We start from the raw sequence: 17,910 nt of genomic DNA on the forward strand, positions 1-17,910 counted from the left end.
TGCCCTGCACCCTGCACCCACCAATCTGGTTCTACTTAGGACCAGGTGTCCCTGGATTGGGGCAGCCAGCCTTATCCTGGGTCTCCCCATGCTGCATGGACATACCAGGAAATGGAGAGCAGTTCTCCCTATCCACCCCCGGCTTTGCAGGTGGGCATCTGCGCTCTCCTCCAGATAGGGCCGCGCCCTGGGCTGACCTTGCTCCTTGTTCTGCCAGCGGATGATTCAGGAACATCCTTGTGCATAAATCTGAGTTTTGGAAAGTCTCCCTCAGGAGAGCTTCCCAGAAGTAGGATTATGGGGTCAGAGGGCAGGAACATACAGGCTCTGAGGGATGTAGCCAGTGGCTCTGCTGATGCTGCAGCCACCTGCCCTCGGGTCCCGCTCCCTTCCACTGACATGTATTAGGGATCTACATCCACTCTGGTTTCATCCCTTGGCCCTGTGACTGCAGAGGAGTGGGTCTCAGAAGGAGAGCACTGCCTCAGGGGCCCAGGGGTGGCAGAGAGAACATGGGCTTGAGTGTGGGGGTGTTGCCAACCTGGAACAGTTCTTCGCATAGGATTCAAGGGGACACAGTATTTGGTGACCCTAATGGATTAAACAGTGTCCTTCCAAAATTTATGCCAACTGGAAGCGTCTTCACAGATTTTATCAAATCATCACCCATTCATCCTGAATATGGGCGGGCCCTCCATCCAGTGCCCGTTGTCCTTATAAGAAGACAAAACAGGGCCTCCCTGGTGGCGCAGGGGTTAAGCACCGCACTATGAAGCAATTCACAGCCTCTGCAGCACGAGTTCCATTCCCGGCCGGCCAGGGAGAAACCCACATGGCGGGACAGACCTCTCCTGTCTTGCCCGCTGCTCCCCTCAGCAGTGTACTTTGGTCCATCCGTCTGCCTGTTCTGTTCCCTGCTCTGTTTCTGGTGAGTCCTCTCACCCCCCCCCCCGCATCTCTGGCCTGTACCCCAATTCTTGTATAAAAATAAATAAATCTTTTAAAAAAAGACAAAACAGAAGACAGAGTAGGCCATCTGGAGATGGAAACGCAGATGCAGGCATGAACACGGGAACCCCAAGGATTACCAGCACTATTAGAAGACAAGAGCAGGGCCTCCCCTGGTGGCGCAGGCAGTTCAGCGCAGCACTGTGAAGCTGTCCGCAGCCTCTGCAGCCCCAGTTTGATCCCCACCGCCGGCGAGGGTCCCACATGGCGCAGCAGACCTCTCCTGTCTTGCCTGCTGCTCCCCTCAGCAGTGTATTTCATCAGTTTGCTTGTTCTGTTCCCTGCTCTGTTTCTGGTGAATCCTCTCACCCTCCTGCGAATCTGGCCTGTACCCTGGTTCTTGTATAAATAAATAAATAAATCTTAAAAAAAAAAAAAAAAAAAAGCCAAGAGCAAGGCCTGGAATGGATTCTCCCCTGGAGCTTCCAGAGGGATTCAGCCCGCCCACATTTTTTTTCCTTTCCCCCCCAGAACTGAGAATCAATTCCTGTTGTTTAAAGCCCGCCAGTCTGTGGTCATTTGTGACAGCAGCCCCAGTTCACTCCCTCTGCCCAAGAGAAGAGGGTGGATAAAGAGATTGCAGGATCAGGGTCCCTACAACCTATCAAGTGCCTCTCCCCTGGTGCTCTACTGCCTGGTGAGGCTGCGGGGGATGTGTGTGTGTGGGGGGACAAGCTAGTGTTTACCCTGTTGATGCTGCACTTGTTACTTGGAAAGACTTTGTCAGCCTTGTTCCAAACCTTAATCTTAGGTTTCTTTGGTTTATTTAGCCGCACAGGATAAATCATACAGAAGCAAAATCCAAAAGAGCTACAGCATCCAAGGGGTTTGGACTTAAAATAATTTATCAAAGATCTAGATCTTACTAACTCCAGAAACTTACTTTAGCAACAGTCATATTAGGGCCTCCCCTGGTGGTGCAGCGGTTGAGCGCTGGGCTGCGAAGCTCCCCGCAGCCTCTGCAGCACCGGTTCAATTCCCGGCTGCTGGCGAGGGTCCCACATGGTGCGACAGACCTCTCCTGCCATGCCCGCTGCTCCCCTCAGCAGTGTATTTCATCGGTCTGCCTGTTCTGCTCCCCACTCTGGCTCTGGTGAATTCTCTCACCCTCCTGCGCTTCTGACTGTACCCAGAGCTTGTATAAATAAATAAATAAATCTTAAAAAAAAAAAAGAAAGAAACAGCCATAATATAAATGAGTAACGCCACGTCGTTCCTTTCAGCTCTATCTTCAGTCCCTTAAGGCTACTCAGTTCTGTGCAAAGCCCCTCTGGCCAAGCACTCTAAGCCTTGTCACCTCCCCAGAGGTCAGGGCCAAGACCAAGCGGTTGTGGAAAGCAGAGGGCTTCCTGAGGTTGCGGGTGAAACCAGGTACCCTTAGCGATTTGAAAGGGCTTGCCCTGTATATTGGGGTTGGTGCCCCCTCCATGGGAATATGACAGATGGGGTGGGGGTCCTGTGCTTGTGGCAGCTGGTCTCCCCTCCTGTGCCAGGGTATGCCATGATATGGATCCAAGGGGACTAGGCACCTGACATGTACAAAGCCACCTCGGGGGATTGGCCTGACCTCCGCCCAGCAACCAGAAAGTGACCCTGCTGGCAGCATTCGTGAGGACCAGCCAGTCCTTAGCCTTTCAGTCTTGGCATTGGGCTTTGCCTCTGGGCCATGTGCAGACCCTGCAAGAGCATGTCCCCCAATTCCTAAATGGGGCTTATCATACTTATCCTGGACCTGTCCTGGCCTGGTGTGTGGTGCCCCCTTAACCTTGATGATGACGTGCTGTGATCCAGAGGTTAGTGTGTGAACAGGAATAGGGGAGTCGCTGTTGCTGCCCCTGCTCACTGCTCTTCCCTGTTCCCTCGGCCTTCGGGCTGCAGCATGCAGATGACACCAGAGGGCAGTGTGAGGAAGGGCTGACCTCTGCCTGGGAGGGACCCCCCCACCCTCCTGCTGGTGCGCCATTTGTGCAGACCCTGAGACCTTGTGGGGGGTCAGGTGGGGTACTTTCAGGCCTACTTGGCTGAGGTTTTGGGGGCAGCCCTTCTATGATTTCCGTATGCCACCCCTCCAAGTTCCCCATTCCCTGATCACTTCAGGCATGTGTCCCCCATCCCCTAATCCTTCCTGGACTCCGGTCTGCCTCCTCCCCACACTCTGCAGTGACTGCCACCTAGCATGCTGAGCTGGCCTCATCCCTGCCCCTGTCTTCCTGGAGCCTCCCAGCTCCAGCCCCCACAGTTTCCTTTGTCCTTCTCCCGCTCCTCCCCAGCTCATTCTTTACCCAGGTGTACCCATTTGGGGTCCAGTGGTCAACCTCATGGGCTGTGTGGTTTCAAGTCCCTGCCTGCACCTAGTGACTCTCATCCCCTGGCCTGTAAACTCTGCTGTGGTTAGTGTGCTGGGACTGCCACAGCAAAGAGCATAAACAGGCTTAAAACACAGGTTTATTCTCTCCCAGTCTTGAAGGCTTGAAGACTAAGATTAAGTGAGGTCAGGAAGGCTTCCTCTGGAGACACTGAGGGAGAATCTACCCCAGGCCACACTCCCTGGTGCTAGTGGTCTTTGGGTACCTTGGCTCATGGCCTCATCTCCCCTAGCTGCTGAATCTTCATTTTTCCACCACCACCTGTGTATACCTTGATTCCTTTTTTTTTAAAAAAAAAGATGTATTTATTTATTTATACAAGCATTGTGTACAGTCAAAAGCGTGGGAGGGTGAGAGAATTCACCAGAGCCAAAGCCGGGAGCCGGGAGCAGAGCAGGCAGACAGATGAAGTACACTGCTGAGGGGAGCAGCGGGCGGCAGGAGAGGTCTGCGCGCCACGTGGGACCCTCGCCTGGCGGCTGGGGATTGAACCAGTGCTGCAGAGGCTGCGGGCAGCTTCTCAGCCCAGCACTCAATTGCTGCGCCACCGGGGAGGCCCCCGTGATTCCTTTTATAAGGATACCAGTTTCTGGGCTTAGGACCTCTGTAAGTCCCAGGTGACCTCATGTCAGATCTCTCATGAATTATATCTGCAAACGTTACTCAGACAAGGTCAGTTTGTGATACTCAGTGGCCCTGAATATTGAGGGGACACTGGTAGGTAGGCCAGTGTTCCTTTGTGCTGTCTTGCCTCTCCAGGTGCCTCCCCTCCCTAGCCAAGAGTGGGCACATTGCTTGTATTTGGGGAACTGGTTCTGGAAATGCCACCCACAGTTTCCCATGTGCCACATCTCGACTATCAGCCTTGTGCATCTGGATCTCCCTGCAGGCCACCCACCCTGTAGACTACGGCTCCTGCAGGGAGAGAGTGAGCAAACTGCAGGATCCATGGGCTTTGCCTGACTGGCTGTGGTGTTCCAGAGACTCAGGGCATGGGGAAATTCTGGGTTCCCCAGTTCCAGACACAACCATGGATGGCCTCTCCCTAGGGGCAGGCACTCGGCAAGCAGGACCCCTAGCTGTCAGGGCATGCAGGCCTGCTGAACAGATATAGGAAGGTAATGTCTGTGGGGGTGTTTCCCAAAATTCACACATGAAATCCTGACCCCCAGTGTGACTATGTGGAAATGTGGCCATGAAGAAGCAGTGATGATTGAATGAAGTCATAAGATTGGGGCCCTTACCCTACACGATAGGGAGAGAAGGGTCACAAGACAATCCTCAAGGAAAGACCAGGGAGTGGACTCTACCAGAACTGCACAATATTGACCGTGATCCAGAACTTTCCCTCCAGAAACTGCTGTTTTAGTCACCCGGCCTGTGGCATTTTGTTATGCAATTTGAGCTGATACACAGAGGGTTTTTTGAAAGTGGGGGCCTGAGATAGCTTCATAAACTAATGTTTGACCTGAAACCCCAATGATGAGCAGGAACTCCATGAAGTTGTTCCAGAAAAGACTCAATTGGTGTGAGGACCCAGGGGCAGAAGGCGGGGTTGGAGGTGGGGGGTTCGTGTGCAGCTGATGGGAGGTTGAGATTTGCCAGGGAAAGAGCCTGGAATTTAACTGAGGCCCCTCCCCATTGCCAGTTTTACTTCCGTGTCTCAGTCTATCCACTTGTAAAACGGTGATGCTGTCTCCCACTCTGAAAGCTGCTGCAAGGACCACCCCCCTCCTGTCCCCCCAGATTAGGCAGGCACCTGGCTGGTGGGCAGGGCTAGGTCTCATTCTCCAGGAGAGAGGACCCCAAGAACTAACTGTGCAGAAACCCCAGGGACCCTCACGCATCCCTGCTGAAGTCTCTTCTTTGCAGCTGCCACCAACAAGGAAAAGGCATGCTCATGTAGACCCTCTGATTCAGCGGGGCTGGGAATTTGGCAGCGGCATCAGAGCCTGATTAAAGGCATTCCAAGGCACACGGGATGTTTGTGTATCTGGTTCTGTATTTACACTTTGGGACGGAGCTGGAGGCAGCTGGCAAGTATCTCGGACAGCCGGGGGGCCGGGGCTGGGGCCTAGTGACTCAGCCTGGAAATTGCACTCGGCCACACGCCTAAGACACCTTCATTCAGTCCTCCTCCATTCATTACTCCCTCTCCCTTCCTCCTCACAGACCTATCAGGAGAGACTCAAACATGGGCAACTCTGTGGGGTCACCCTGGCTCTCACTTGGGGGCTGGCAGTGAGGGGGAACAGGGCAGCAACAGAGTAAACCAGGATGACCTCAAAATGGACCAGCACCTAAATGTAAACACTGAGACTATGAAACTAGAAGGAAATAATGGTGTAAGTCTTCCTGGATTTTGATCAGGAGATTGGCTTTTAGTTATGATACTAAAAGCACACACAACAAAAGTAGATAAATCAGGTTCTATCAGCCTCAAAAACTGCTGCATCAAAAGACTGTCAAGAAAGTGAAAAGACAAACAGCCTGCAGAATGGAAGAAAGTAAACGACATGATTGATGAGGAATTAATATCTAGAATATACAAAGAACTCCTAAGACTCAACAAGAAGATGGCAATCCATTTTAAAAATGGGTGGGCCTCCCATGGCAGAGCAGACCTCTCCTGTCTCACCCGCTGCTCCCCTCAGCAGTGTATTTCAGTAGATCTGCCTGTTCTGTTCCCCACTCTGTCTCTGGTGAATCCCGAACTTCTGGCCTACACCCCAGCTCTTGTATGCATAAATAAATAAAATTAATCTTTAAAAAAAATGGGTGAAGGACTTGAGGAGACCTTTTTGAAAGAAGATAAATGACCAATCAGCATGTGAAAAGATGCTCAGCGTTACTCACCAGGGAAGTGCCACTCTCAGCTACCACCAGTACCGTCACACCCATCAGCATGGCTTCTGTCAAAGCAACAGAAACTAATAGACAATGGTGAGGTACTGGAGAAACTGGAATCTTTTTGTTCATTGCTGGTGGCAGTGGAAAATGATGCAGCTGCCATGGAGAACAATCTGGTGGCCCCTCAATAAGCTAAACACAGGATGGCCACATGATAGTCATTCCTCTTCAGGGATATACCTGAGAAAATTGAAAACAAGGACTCAGATACTTGTACATGCACATTCTTGGAAGAACGACTCACAATTAATCAAAGGGGAAAACAGACCAAGTGTTCATCAGCCGATGAATGGTTGAACACGGCGTTCAACCATTCAGCCAACATGGGGGAGTACCATTCAGCCATGAAAAAGAGTGAAGCCCTAACAAACTACAACTTGATAAACCTCAAAAAATGATCCTGTGTGAGAAACTAGACACAAAAGGCTGCAGAGTGTGTGATCCATGGATATGAAATGTCCAGAACAGGCAGATCTAGAAGGCAGATGAGTGGTTGTCAGGTAGGGGCATGGGGAGTGACTGCTCATGGTGATAGGGTCTCCTTTTGGGGTGTTGAAGTGTTTTCAAATTAGATAGAGGTGATGATTGTATACCATTCATAAATCCAGTGCCACCGTTCACTTTAAAATGGTGAATTTTATGTTATGTGAATTTTACTTCAATAAAATAAAAAGAAAAATGTTTGAAAACAGGAAAATAGCATGGGACTCTCCTGGTTGGCCACTTTTGCAGGCATAACTGCAGGCAGTGCAGGGCCTCTGCATAATAGACTGCTCAGTTTCCCCAAGGCCAGGGCGAGGAGCAGGTTCCCAGGGGAAGCAAGAGAAATATCCCTGCCTGGGGTCCTGAGGGTGTCCAGTCGTCCCTGTGCCCACACAGCCTCCATGTCTCATTGCCTGTTCCCTGTGTGTGTATGTTTTACCAGGGTCCTCATGGGGCCAACATCTGACAGGAATCCGGTGGTTTGGGGTGCTGAGCTGTGCAGGAGGCAGCCTGCCTGGCCAACCCAGCTGGAAGCTCCTGGGGCCCCTGAGTCCCAAGGTGGCAGAGGAACTGCAAAGGTACCCAACGTTAGAACTCAGTGACCAGAGAAAGCTGAGGATGTTGCTGAGAAAGGGGAAACTGAGGCCTTCAGGGAGCACACAGCTCCTCCCGTGGCCCTCCTTGTGCTTGTTCCTAACCCTACTTGCTTCCCTGGCTTTTCAGGAAAAATCCAGCATTTAGTGTTTAGTGTTATTGCTCCTTAATCTCATTAGCTGGCTGGGCAGTTGTCATGGCAGTTGCTGCTGGCCTGCCCTAGGTTCTGGCTAGAGATGAAGCCTTGGGACTGGCAGGTAGTGGGTGTAACTGCACCCTGTTTTGCAGAATGAGAGTAAGGAGGGAGGTATCTGCCCTGGACAAGTACCCACATCCATCAGGCCATGCCTTCTGAGGTCCCTGTCCCCGCAGGCCCCCATGGATGCTGCTAGGACAAGAGTATGGCCCTTAGGGGCAGGCATGTGTGCTGTGCCCAGCAGACACCTTTAGGTCCTATCAGGAGGACTGGGGGAAGCCAGGGAGCCCACATAGGGCTCTGCAGGGAGAATGGGTGTGGGGCCACAATGAGAGAAGACTTTGTGCAGGGGACTCAGGCACAGGCTATCTGGGATGCGAGGTGTCCAGGCGGAGGCAGTGTTTGAGGCCTCCCTTGAGGGGGCTGATGTGGAGAAATGGGATTGATACTCCAACCAAAACTAGAGGAGCTGGCATAGGTCATACGTGTGTCAGGTTCCGGGAGTGGGGTACAAGCCCCAATTGACCACTTCCAGCCTGTTGGCCCTGGGCAGGTCCCTTGCCTACAGAGCTTCAATTTACCCAACTGTGGAGTGTGCTGGTACCCCCCACCCTCACATACTTGAAGGGCCTATCATGGATTGAATTGTGCACCCACAAAAGGTGTGTCCACATGCTTACCTATGGAACCAGGGAGTGTGACTTCATTCAAAATGCAATTAAGGGTGTGGAGATGAACTTGCCCTGGACTGGGGTCGGCCTGATTCCATAGACATTATATGAGAGAAAGGAAGGAGATTTGGGACAAAGATATTGAGGGGAAGCCATATGATAGAGGCAGAGACTGGAGGGATAAGGCCACAAGCCAAGGACACCAGAGGCTAAAAGAGGCATGAAGGACCCTCCCCCAGAATCACCAGGGGAATCAGCCTGCCCATACCTGGACTTGGGATGTCTGCCTCTTGGCTGCGCGCTGTCAGTCCCTGCTTTCAAGTCTCCTATTTGTGACTGTGGCCCCAGGGACTGAGGGTTCTGTGCTCCATGGTGGGAGCTTAGGGCCACCTTCTGTGTGTCACCTGCAATGCTGGAGCATAGATACAAGTACAAGGTGTCCATGGCCTGCTTCGTGACCCCCCCTTGCCCTGAGACCTTTCCCTGATCGCATGTAGAAGGAATGACTTAGGTACCTCACCTGTCACCTCTGTTAGGGTCACTGTTGGTTGTTCAAACCTCAGTGTAGAAGGGCTTGAGAGGCATAGGTTAAGGCTATTATTCTGGAGAAGACCCAGGGGTATAGCAGGCGGGTGAATGGTAAGGCCAGATACAGGGGTGACACTTACTGGGGAGTTCACCGTGGCACTGGACACAGTGAGGCCAGCAGACCGTGAATCCTGAGTGCTTGCTCTGGTGGGGATGGGAGGGGTGGTAGATGGGGCTCACCAGCAAGGACATTTCAGACATGTAAATGTGATTAGACGAACCAGGAGGCATGTGGGTGGTCAGTGACTGCACATGTCACTTCTTAGTTTTGATGAGCCCCCCAGCAAGGTCAGAGGGCATTAGGGGACTTTGGATGGGGAATGTTGGGAAATCTGTACCATCTATGCAATTTTCCTGTAAATCTAGAACTTCCACCATGGAAGCTATTAAAACAATAGCAAAGCCAGAGTGGATGCCCCAGTGACCTGGGGTCTGCTCTGAGGGTAGGTATCAAAGAGGCCCCTGCTGCATGGGTATAGAAGTGGGGCTGTCACAGGCCAGTTGTGTGTCACACATATGTGCCTGGAAAATCCACTCCAGAGAGGGGAAACAGGCTCTGAAGGGGGTTGTGAGAGGTGGATGCAGCACAGGCCCCCAGACACAAAGCAAGCATGGGAGGGGAGTCTCAAGTGATTTGTATCCTGTGCTGGCTTGGGCCCTGCCTAGCTCCCTTCCCCCCAGCAGGGGCTGGCCTGTTTCATCTGGCATGGCTGTGGGTGGACACAGTGGGGTGTCCATGGTGAGAATCTCCAGCTGTGGGGGAGAGATCTTGGGCCGGCCCCACTAATGCCCGGAACCACCCGCGAAGAAGGGAGCAGGGTCAGCCCCTCTCCTGGCTCCTACAGCTTTCAGGAAACAGCTGTTTACCTGGGTGAGGTGTGGGCCTGCTGGCAGGCAGCCAATTCCCAGCCTCACTTCCCGCTCGGTTGTCAACGGCCCCCCAGGAAACAGGGCTGGTGTGTGTGTGTGTGGGGGGGGGTGCAGTGTAGCAGCCAGCTGGCGAGCCTACCCGAGCTGTTTGTGAGGGGATGTGAGCAGCACTGTTGTGTACACAGTGCAGACCCTAGCAACTGGCCAGCCAGCGTGCCCAGCTGCTACCCAGGGGTGTGTGGGCCCTTGGCTCCAAGGGCTACCATGGTGCTGTCCAGTCAGGGACATCTCTTCCCTGCCAAGTGGAACCAGCTGGGGCAGGTCAGGGAGCCAGGGCTCCAGGTCCTAAACCCTGGCCCAGGGTGCGTAATCTCCATGAGAGTGCTGGGCAGGGGACAGTGGAGGCATTTGGCCACCTTATATCCCCATGAGGTCAGTGGGCCAGGCCTAAGGTGCCTGGCACTTGGGTAGAATGCCATAGTACTGGGCAGGTCTGGTTGCCTCACTCCATGTGTGCTGCCTGAGTGCCATACATCTGTACTTGGAGAACCAGTCCTGGGTTTCTTAGCTAGCCCCTCTGCTCCAGGCCATGCAAAGCCTGTTTCTCTTGTATCTAAGTCAGTACTCAGCCTCTGGTCTGTACCCAGTAATGCTGTCATGCGCCCTGGAGGCAACCCCCTGAAGGGCACTCGGTACTTCTGGTTCTGCCATTCTTTGTGTGAAGAGATACTTGGTTCCTTTAAGAATCTCTGCTCCTCACTCTGTCTCCGGTGAATGCTCTTCCCACCCCACACCCCACCTCTGGCCTGTACCCCAGTTCTTATATGCATAAATAAATAAACCTTTAAAAAAAAAAAAGATTCTTTGTCACTGGGTCCCATAACCTCTGACTCCATTGCCTGATCTATTTAGAGCCCTGTGGGGTGTGCTTGGGAGGGTTCCCCACCTACATTGCAGCTATGAATTGTGTCTTGCAGCTTCAGCTCCAGAAGTCCCAGTACCTGCAGTTGGGCCCCAGCCGTGGCCAGTACTATGGCGGGTCCCTCCCCAACGTGAACCAGATTGGGAGTGGTACTGTGGACCTGCCCTTCCAGGTGAGTACCACCCATAGCCATGCCCTCACTGTCCCAGGAAAACCTGATTAGGGCTCCCCCATTCCTTCTGGCCTGGCCTGTCAGCACACACCTCAGTGAAGCTGAGGTCTGGTGGCGATTGTTTCAGCAGCCGCTACACCTGTTGGCCGGCTGTGCGGCAGCGGGAACCGCTTGGGGCCTTCGGGACTTGGCTCCGTACTGCCTCACTAATCCACAAGCCCAACAATTCTCAGAAGGAGGCCCCGAGCCTGACCCCACTTGTCTGCAAACGTTTCTTGGCAGAGACCCACACAGCGCTGCTCCCGCAGGCTGCATGGCTGCCGCTCACGTCCTTATCATAAATAACCAGAGATAAGGTCCACTGGCCAGGCACAGGGCTGGCCTTATTCCTCAGGCTTCCCAAGCCACACCCAACCCTGGTTTGCAGGTGGAAGCAGGACAAGGTAGCATGGGGCACTGGGTCACCCCAGCACACTGTTTGAGCACTGCAAGGACAGGGCTACAGCCTGTCACAAATCCTTCTCATTGCTGGGACAGCCTCGTAAACAGACATGTCCAACCACATGCCATTAGGTACAGTGGAGTCAGGTGGGTCCACAGGAGCTTGATCCCTACTTACCTACCTAAGTTCCTCCACAGCTGCACCCCTCCTGTGCTGCTGCTGGCATGAGTCCTGGGGTCCCTCCTGCTGACTTGGGGTCCTCCCAGCTCAACTCTTGGGGTAGGACTCTCCATAGAGCAGATACTTGGGAACCATGGGTATGTCCCAGGGGCCTGACTTCTCTCAAGGCCTTTCCTAGGTGGGGGTTCCCCTCTCCCCTGGTTCTCCTCTCCCATTGTTTCCCCCAATTCCCTTTTCCTTTGAATACAGTGTCTCTCTGGAGTGTGTTAGGCCCCATAGGCAAGGGGGCTGAGGTTTGTTGGCCATCCTCTGAGACTGGATAAACCAGGATAGTCTCAAAGTCTTGGTTCTTTGATTTTCAGCCTGGCGGATTTCTGGGGGAGGCCCTGGCAGCGGCTCCTGTCTCTATGGTAAATGAGCCCCCCAGCTGCAGCCATGGTGCCCCACATGTGCCTGGTGCTGGGTATCCCCTCTGGCCACCCCCACGGCGAGGCAGGAGGTGTCTGCCCACTGGATGCAAATGAATCCAGACCCCTGGTGGGGGCATCCGGGCATGTGCACCAATGCTGCATGGCTCATTCCTCTGACACAGGCACACATGCGTGTGCACAGATCTGAGACATGGCCTGGCGAACCTGGCTGTGGCTGGGCCTGAGCTTCTGTCTGCCTCTGGCTCTGCTTCAGCTGCCTCGATTTCCCCTCTGGGCTTCCAGGCATCTTTGTGAGGTGATGAACGGGCCCCTGCCCTCCAGTGTCCATGCTAGATGTCGAGGTCTCTGCCCATCTTTGGTCTTGGCCATCTCTCAGGCTCACTCTGCAAAACACAAGCACAGAATGACTCAAGCGGCAGGATCCTTGCTAAGTCAGACAGGGACATGGTCCTCAGATGTCCAGAGAGCCATCAGCCCTGCACACTGGCTGGGGCATTCAGGGTGGGCACCAGCAGCCGTTGCAACCAGTGGCAGCCTTCCAGAAGGAAATTACTTCTTGCCTGAATGCCCAGAGAAGACAGAAGGGCCCAAGGGCCAGATGGCCAGGCAGGAGGGGTGAGTGAGGGGGGTCAACTGCATCCAGAGCAGGCTAGGGCCACCAGTCTCGCCCCAGTCAGATGGAGAGGAATCCCCACAGTGCCAGGACAGGCAAAGAGAGTAGGCTTCTGGGGATCCAGGAACACAGAGCCCTGGAGGGAGGGAGGTGTATGCAGGGCCTGGCTGGGGGCCTCATGCCAGCCCCAGGTGCTGGAAGGAAGCCCCATCCGGCCAAGTCATGGGCCAGGACTCCGGAAAGCGCCTGCTTTTGGCTTCTGGTGGTGCTGGGATGAGGCAGTGGGGGAGGCTGAGTCTCAATCCACACTGGCCTTGGGGGAGCCAGCACATGGCCAGGTGGGCCCCTCTAAGTCCTGGGCTGGAAGCCCTGGGGCTGTCTCTTGGCAGGCCCCTCCAGGGATGACGTAGGTGGGGAGAGGAGGCTGGCCAGGCCCAGAGAGAGGGCGGAGGCCCGTCTGCACCTGGTGAGGCTGGGAGGGGGAATGTGGGCTCCCACCGTCTGCACCTCAACCGGCTGGGCCTGAGCTTTTGTCGCTCTGCCTGACCCGTGCATGCGACCACACTGCACGCCTGCCATACCAGCGAACGGGACCCCTGGCTCGCTCCCACCCTGCAGCGCTGGAGGCTGGGACCCAGGAAGAAACCCGTCCTGGTTGCAGAGCGGTGATGAGGGTGTTTTGCTGGAATGAGCCCTGATGTCAGGTCTCTGGGTACAGATGATAACTGTTTGGGTTTTTCTCATTTCTCATCTCTCTCACCACTCTCCCCTCAATGGCCCGTTCTGACCCTAGACACCCTTCCAGTCCTCGGGCCTGGACACCAGCCGCACCACTCGGCACCACGGGCTGGTGGACAGAGTGTACCGGGAGCGTGGCCGGCTTGGCTCCCCACACCGCAGGCCCCTGTCAGTGGACAAGCATGGACGACAGATATCCTTTCCCAAGGGATTGGGCTTGGGGGGAGGCATTGGTAACTAACTGATGGAGCTGCTCGATGCTGACTCTGAGAGTGGAATCAGAGCTGTCCCAGTCCTTCTAGGCTTCCTGGCAGCACCAGGACAGTGTGCAGTAGCAGGGTAACCGAGGAGGACTTCCTGGAGAAGCAGAGATGATGCAGGAAGCTGAGGAGCTCTTGGCCAAGTGGGGGTTTGGGGGTGTGTGGAACAGAGGGTACTGCTGGAGTACATACCTGAGGTGGGAGTGGGGAAGGGGAGGCTAGAGCAGAGTGTCTAGGTAGGGGGCACAGGAAGGCTCTAGGGGAATCCCCTGGGGAGCCTCCTGAAGTGTCAAGAGGCTGCATTGAGAACTTCCCAACCGAGAGGGCTGAGGGAATCTGAGCAAGACCCAGACAGATCCAAAGGGAGGATCCATCTTGACAATATGCAAAATTCACTCTGTACTTCGGCCAGGCAAAGATAGTTGGGGTCTTGCCACCACACCCTCAGCCAGCCACGCCCCCCACCCCCGAGTCTGAGCCCTGTTCCCAGAACCCCTGCTCTCTAGAACAGAAAGGCCCATTCTTTTCCAATTCCAATTTTCATGGCTGGGGAGCCCAACCAGCTTGCCTCTCCTCAGCCCTGGGGCCCCAGGAGTCTCTCCACCATGCCAGAGTTAAGGGTCAAAACCAGGATCAGCTGAACTAGAGGCTTTTCTGCATCCATATCTGCATTCTCACCCAGGCCCCTCTCAGAAGTGGGGGTAAGTGCTGGGTCCTAGGTGGACAGTCACAGCCAGGAAAGACCCTGGGCCTCCAGGAAAGGCTCTGCCTTCCCACCCAGCTGTTTTCTGGGGTGCTGGGAGGTTGGTCTGAGCCCATAGCACCTTCCCCTTAACTCAGGCTCACGCTGACAGCTGCCCATATGGCACCGTGTACCTATCGCCACCTGCGGACACCAGCTGGAGAAGGTCAGTGACCCCAGCTGCCCTTGCCCTCCCTTGGGGAACAAAACCAACTTTCACATGGATTTTTAAAAACCAACATGCAGCCGCATTAAATAATAAAACTAGAAGTTTCCAAAAGTTTCTAAAAAAATCCTTATCCCTGTAACAATGAAGTCACAGCTTTAAATTTCCCAGGGTGTTTTACCCCCCCCCTTCTGTTTGCAACCTTTTTTCATTTTCTTTTTTATGGAAAGTTGAAATTTGGATATTTAGTATATTGTAGCTTGCTTTTTTTCATATAATGCTGTGTTATGAGTGGTTTCCTACTTTTCTAAACAGTCTTTGAAAATGTAACTATTGTGTATTTATTACCAGGAAATACATAAATGTATCTAGAGGAGAAAAAAAATCCACCCATAATCTCATCATCTGTGAAGGTCTAGTATGAATACCTAACATAAATAGGTGATGATTAAACATCTTTGTGAACCTGTTAGATCCTGTAAATGTGTACATTTAAAAATGATTAAAATGTAAATTTTATGTATATTTTATCATGTACACAAAATACATATATAGGTGATTTCAGTGAACTAAGACCAAAATTAAGGAAGCTATAAATATATATCTACACTATAATGTAAAAGATATAATTCAGTAACATAAATAAATTTACTGCAAGCAAGTTGGTATATCAGATCCTATTTTGGCCACCACCTCCATTAACTTAAATATTCTCCCCATTTTAGATAGAGGGAAATTGAGCATCAAGAGGTCAGAATACTTGCTCAGGGATAGAGCGGGAGGGTTCAGAATTCCTAAAGGCTCTTTACTGCTTGGCCAGCCCCAGGATCAGGCTCTATCCTTTGTAACCTGCTTCTCTTCTTGAACCACACTTGCCCATGCCACTTGGAATGGCTGGTCTGTCGCTGCTGGGTGCATGCAGCTCTCTGCCAGGCTCCCTGTCAAGTCCCTATAGTTTCCTGGGCATCCAAGGGGCTCTTTGGGGAACCTTTTCTCTAGGTGCTGGGAGCAGATTCTGTCACCTGTCCCTGGGCAGCATTTGGGCTGGCTTCCCCCCTCTTCTGGCACTGTGCAGTGCCTCCCCTTCCCACCTGACACAGCTGATTTTTAACTGGAGAGCAGAGTTGCCTGTGGTGTTTATCACCAGAAGGGGACCCAGTGACAGTAGGGAGGAAGGTTCTATCATTTCCCTGAAGCTAAGAAACCCCCGTGGGGCATGGGCGGTAGATTGGGGAAGACTGTTTAGGGATGAAGGGACAGATTTGCTGGGGATTTTGTTTTCAGTTGGCTTTGCAGATGAAACTCACCTGTCCTGTGGGGTTTTTTTTTTTTTTTTTTTGAGAACAGCTCAAAAGAACCCCAATGCCATCCTGCCCCATTGGGCAGGTCCTGGGCAAAGTGAGGCAGGACCATCCCTTTGTCTCGGATGGGGTCGAGACTCACTGTCTCTCCTCTCCCCCAGGACCAATTCTGACTCTGCCCTGCACCAGAGCACAATGACGCCCACCCAACCAGAGCCCTTCACAGGAGGGTCCCAGGACACGCACCAGAAAAGAGGTATTAGGGCATAAGGGTGTCTTTCCTCAGGTGGTAGCCCCTGTGCCCCCAGAGGTCTCAAGCTCATGGGTGGATGGACCTTCAAAGAAAGACTCGTATGTGCTTTGGACAATGGGAGGAACTCAGGAATTTTTGGAGATGGCACTGCTTGAATTGGGTTTTGAGTTGAGGAGTGTATATGTTTTCTAGGTGGAGACAGAAACTCCTAGAAAACGTACATTGGCTTTTGTTATTTGATTCAGTGCATGGCCACACAGTCTGGAGCCATGCACATTCTTTTCCAAGCAGAAAGGGCATTCATCAGCTCATGACCGATAGTCCAGGGTGGACCTTCAGCGTTAGGTACCCCTCCCTCCAGCACCTCACACTGCTGTTTTCTTGCCCTGCTGCTCAACACTTTCCTGGTCCACAGCTGTGGACTGCTGTGTGTGGCCTGGATTCAGTGGGTCAGAAGGGACTGACTCTTTTCCAAAACTTACCTAACTGGCTCTCACTGGGGTAGTTCTGTCCCCAGACCCCCAGCCTCACCACAGAACTGAGCGTAGAAGTAGACCGCTAAGATCCCCACTGCTCTCTGACTATGGAAAGGTACCTCTGGATCAGAGTCCCCTTGGCCTTGGGTGAAGGAGGGGTGTGCCATCACCTGCCCCTGTTCCTTAAGAGAGATTTAGGTGGTGACAGGGTCGGGCCCTGCTGCCTTCCCACCCCCAGATGGATTTCTGAAAGGAGGAATCAGCCCATCTGGGGGTGTGCCTTAGGAAGATGGACCTCCTAACAGGCTTACAGGGAAATTGGGTCTCATGAAGAAAATGTTTAATCTCACCTTAACTGAAATATCCAAAGGAAGGGGCCTTCAGGCACAACTGGTTGCAGGACCCCGAACAGTGCCCATCAGGTCCCTAAGACCTTCCCTCTCACTTCTCTGCAGCACTCAATTTGCCACTATTGTGTGTGGCCCGCGCTGCCATTGTGGACTAGTTCTGCCTCAGCCAATGTTGAGCTGGTGGCGTGGATCCCTTTACTTGGTGCTGGTGGCCCAGAGGACAAGGCAGACCTCCACATGGTAGCCATTTGCATGAGGCAGGGGATAGGTCTGTGTGACTTGGAGTCTGCATCATCCCCAGAGAGGCAGAACCCACACATCTTTTGTTTTGTTTTTAAGTTGGTTTTTTTTTTTTTCTGTAGAAGAAATGGGGTGTAGGCCAGAGTTGCAGGGAATGAGAGGATTCACCAGAGGCAGAGTGGGGAGCAGAACCGGTGGATCCACTGAAATACACTACTGAGGGGAGCTGCGGGAGAGACAGGAGAGGCCTGCACCATATATGGGTCAGCTCCCTGGCTGGGGATTGACTCAGGCCGTAGTGGTGATAGCACTGAGAGTTAATCCCTAGGTCATTGGGGAGGCCCCAGAACCCACACATCTTTGATTCTAGAGCTGTTGTTTTCATTTTAAGTCACAGATTTTCTGACTTAGTCTTTAAACTTTTTTTTTTCTTTTTTCTAATGAAACCCTATTGTACTTTAGTGTAATCCCCAGGAATCACTGTTGGGACAGATGATATCAGGGTTAGGACTGCCTCTGGCATGTGCTTTCCAGCACCGCCACAAGGATACAGAAACTCCTCCTCTGATTCCCTTCTCTCCACACCCCTCCAGTGTTATTGCTAACAGTCCCGGGCATGGAGGAGGCCACATCTGAGACAGACAAGAACCTTCCCAAGCAGGTGTGGGACACCAAGAAGGTAAGAACCTGAGGACTTTCAGGCACTCCCCTCCCATCCTGGTGAATGCGGCATGGTTGCCCATTGGGGCTTTGCCTTCCCTGAAGTGTGACCCCACCCAGACATGGCTGCTTGTGTGGGACTTGGTTAACACTAACAGAAGGCTGTTAAACTGGCCAAAAATGTAAAGAATTAAAACCCAGTGCTGGCCAGTGCAAGGGGGGGAAGGGACAGCAACATGTCCACCAGAGACCTCTGTTCAGAACACTTGAATTCACCT

General features: G+C 52.9%; 1 protein-coding gene across 7 annotated transcripts in view; it reads left to right on the top strand.

The window, feature by feature from the left end:
- CRTC1 (CREB regulated transcription coactivator 1) overlaps positions 1–17,910 on the top strand; it is a gene marked incomplete at both ends in the record, with an annotated part of 60,156 nt that overhangs the window by 25,898 nt on the left and 16,348 nt on the right. For 3 of the 7 annotated variants that reach the window (XM_084251506.1, XM_084251507.1, XM_084251508.1), the window contains 5 exons: positions 10,664–10,780; positions 13,240–13,377; positions 14,291–14,352; positions 15,815–15,909; positions 17,566–17,651. In XM_084251506.1, coding sequence (XP_084107632.1) covers positions 10,664–10,780; positions 13,240–13,377; positions 14,291–14,352; positions 15,815–15,909; positions 17,566–17,651 — 498 coding nt within the window. Of the gene's footprint in view, positions 1–10,663; positions 10,781–11,764; positions 11,813–13,239; positions 13,378–14,290; positions 14,353–15,814; positions 15,910–17,565; positions 17,652–17,910 lie in introns of all 7 variants that reach the window. The other 4 variants (XM_084251509.1, XM_084251510.1, XM_084251511.1 and 1 more) reach the window with 2 other exon arrangements.

The sequence above is a fragment of the Talpa europaea genome (assembly GCF_964194135.1).
Source record: "Talpa europaea genome assembly, chromosome: 12".
NCBI classification, from domain to species: Eukaryota; Metazoa; Chordata; class Mammalia; order Eulipotyphla; family Talpidae; genus Talpa; species Talpa europaea.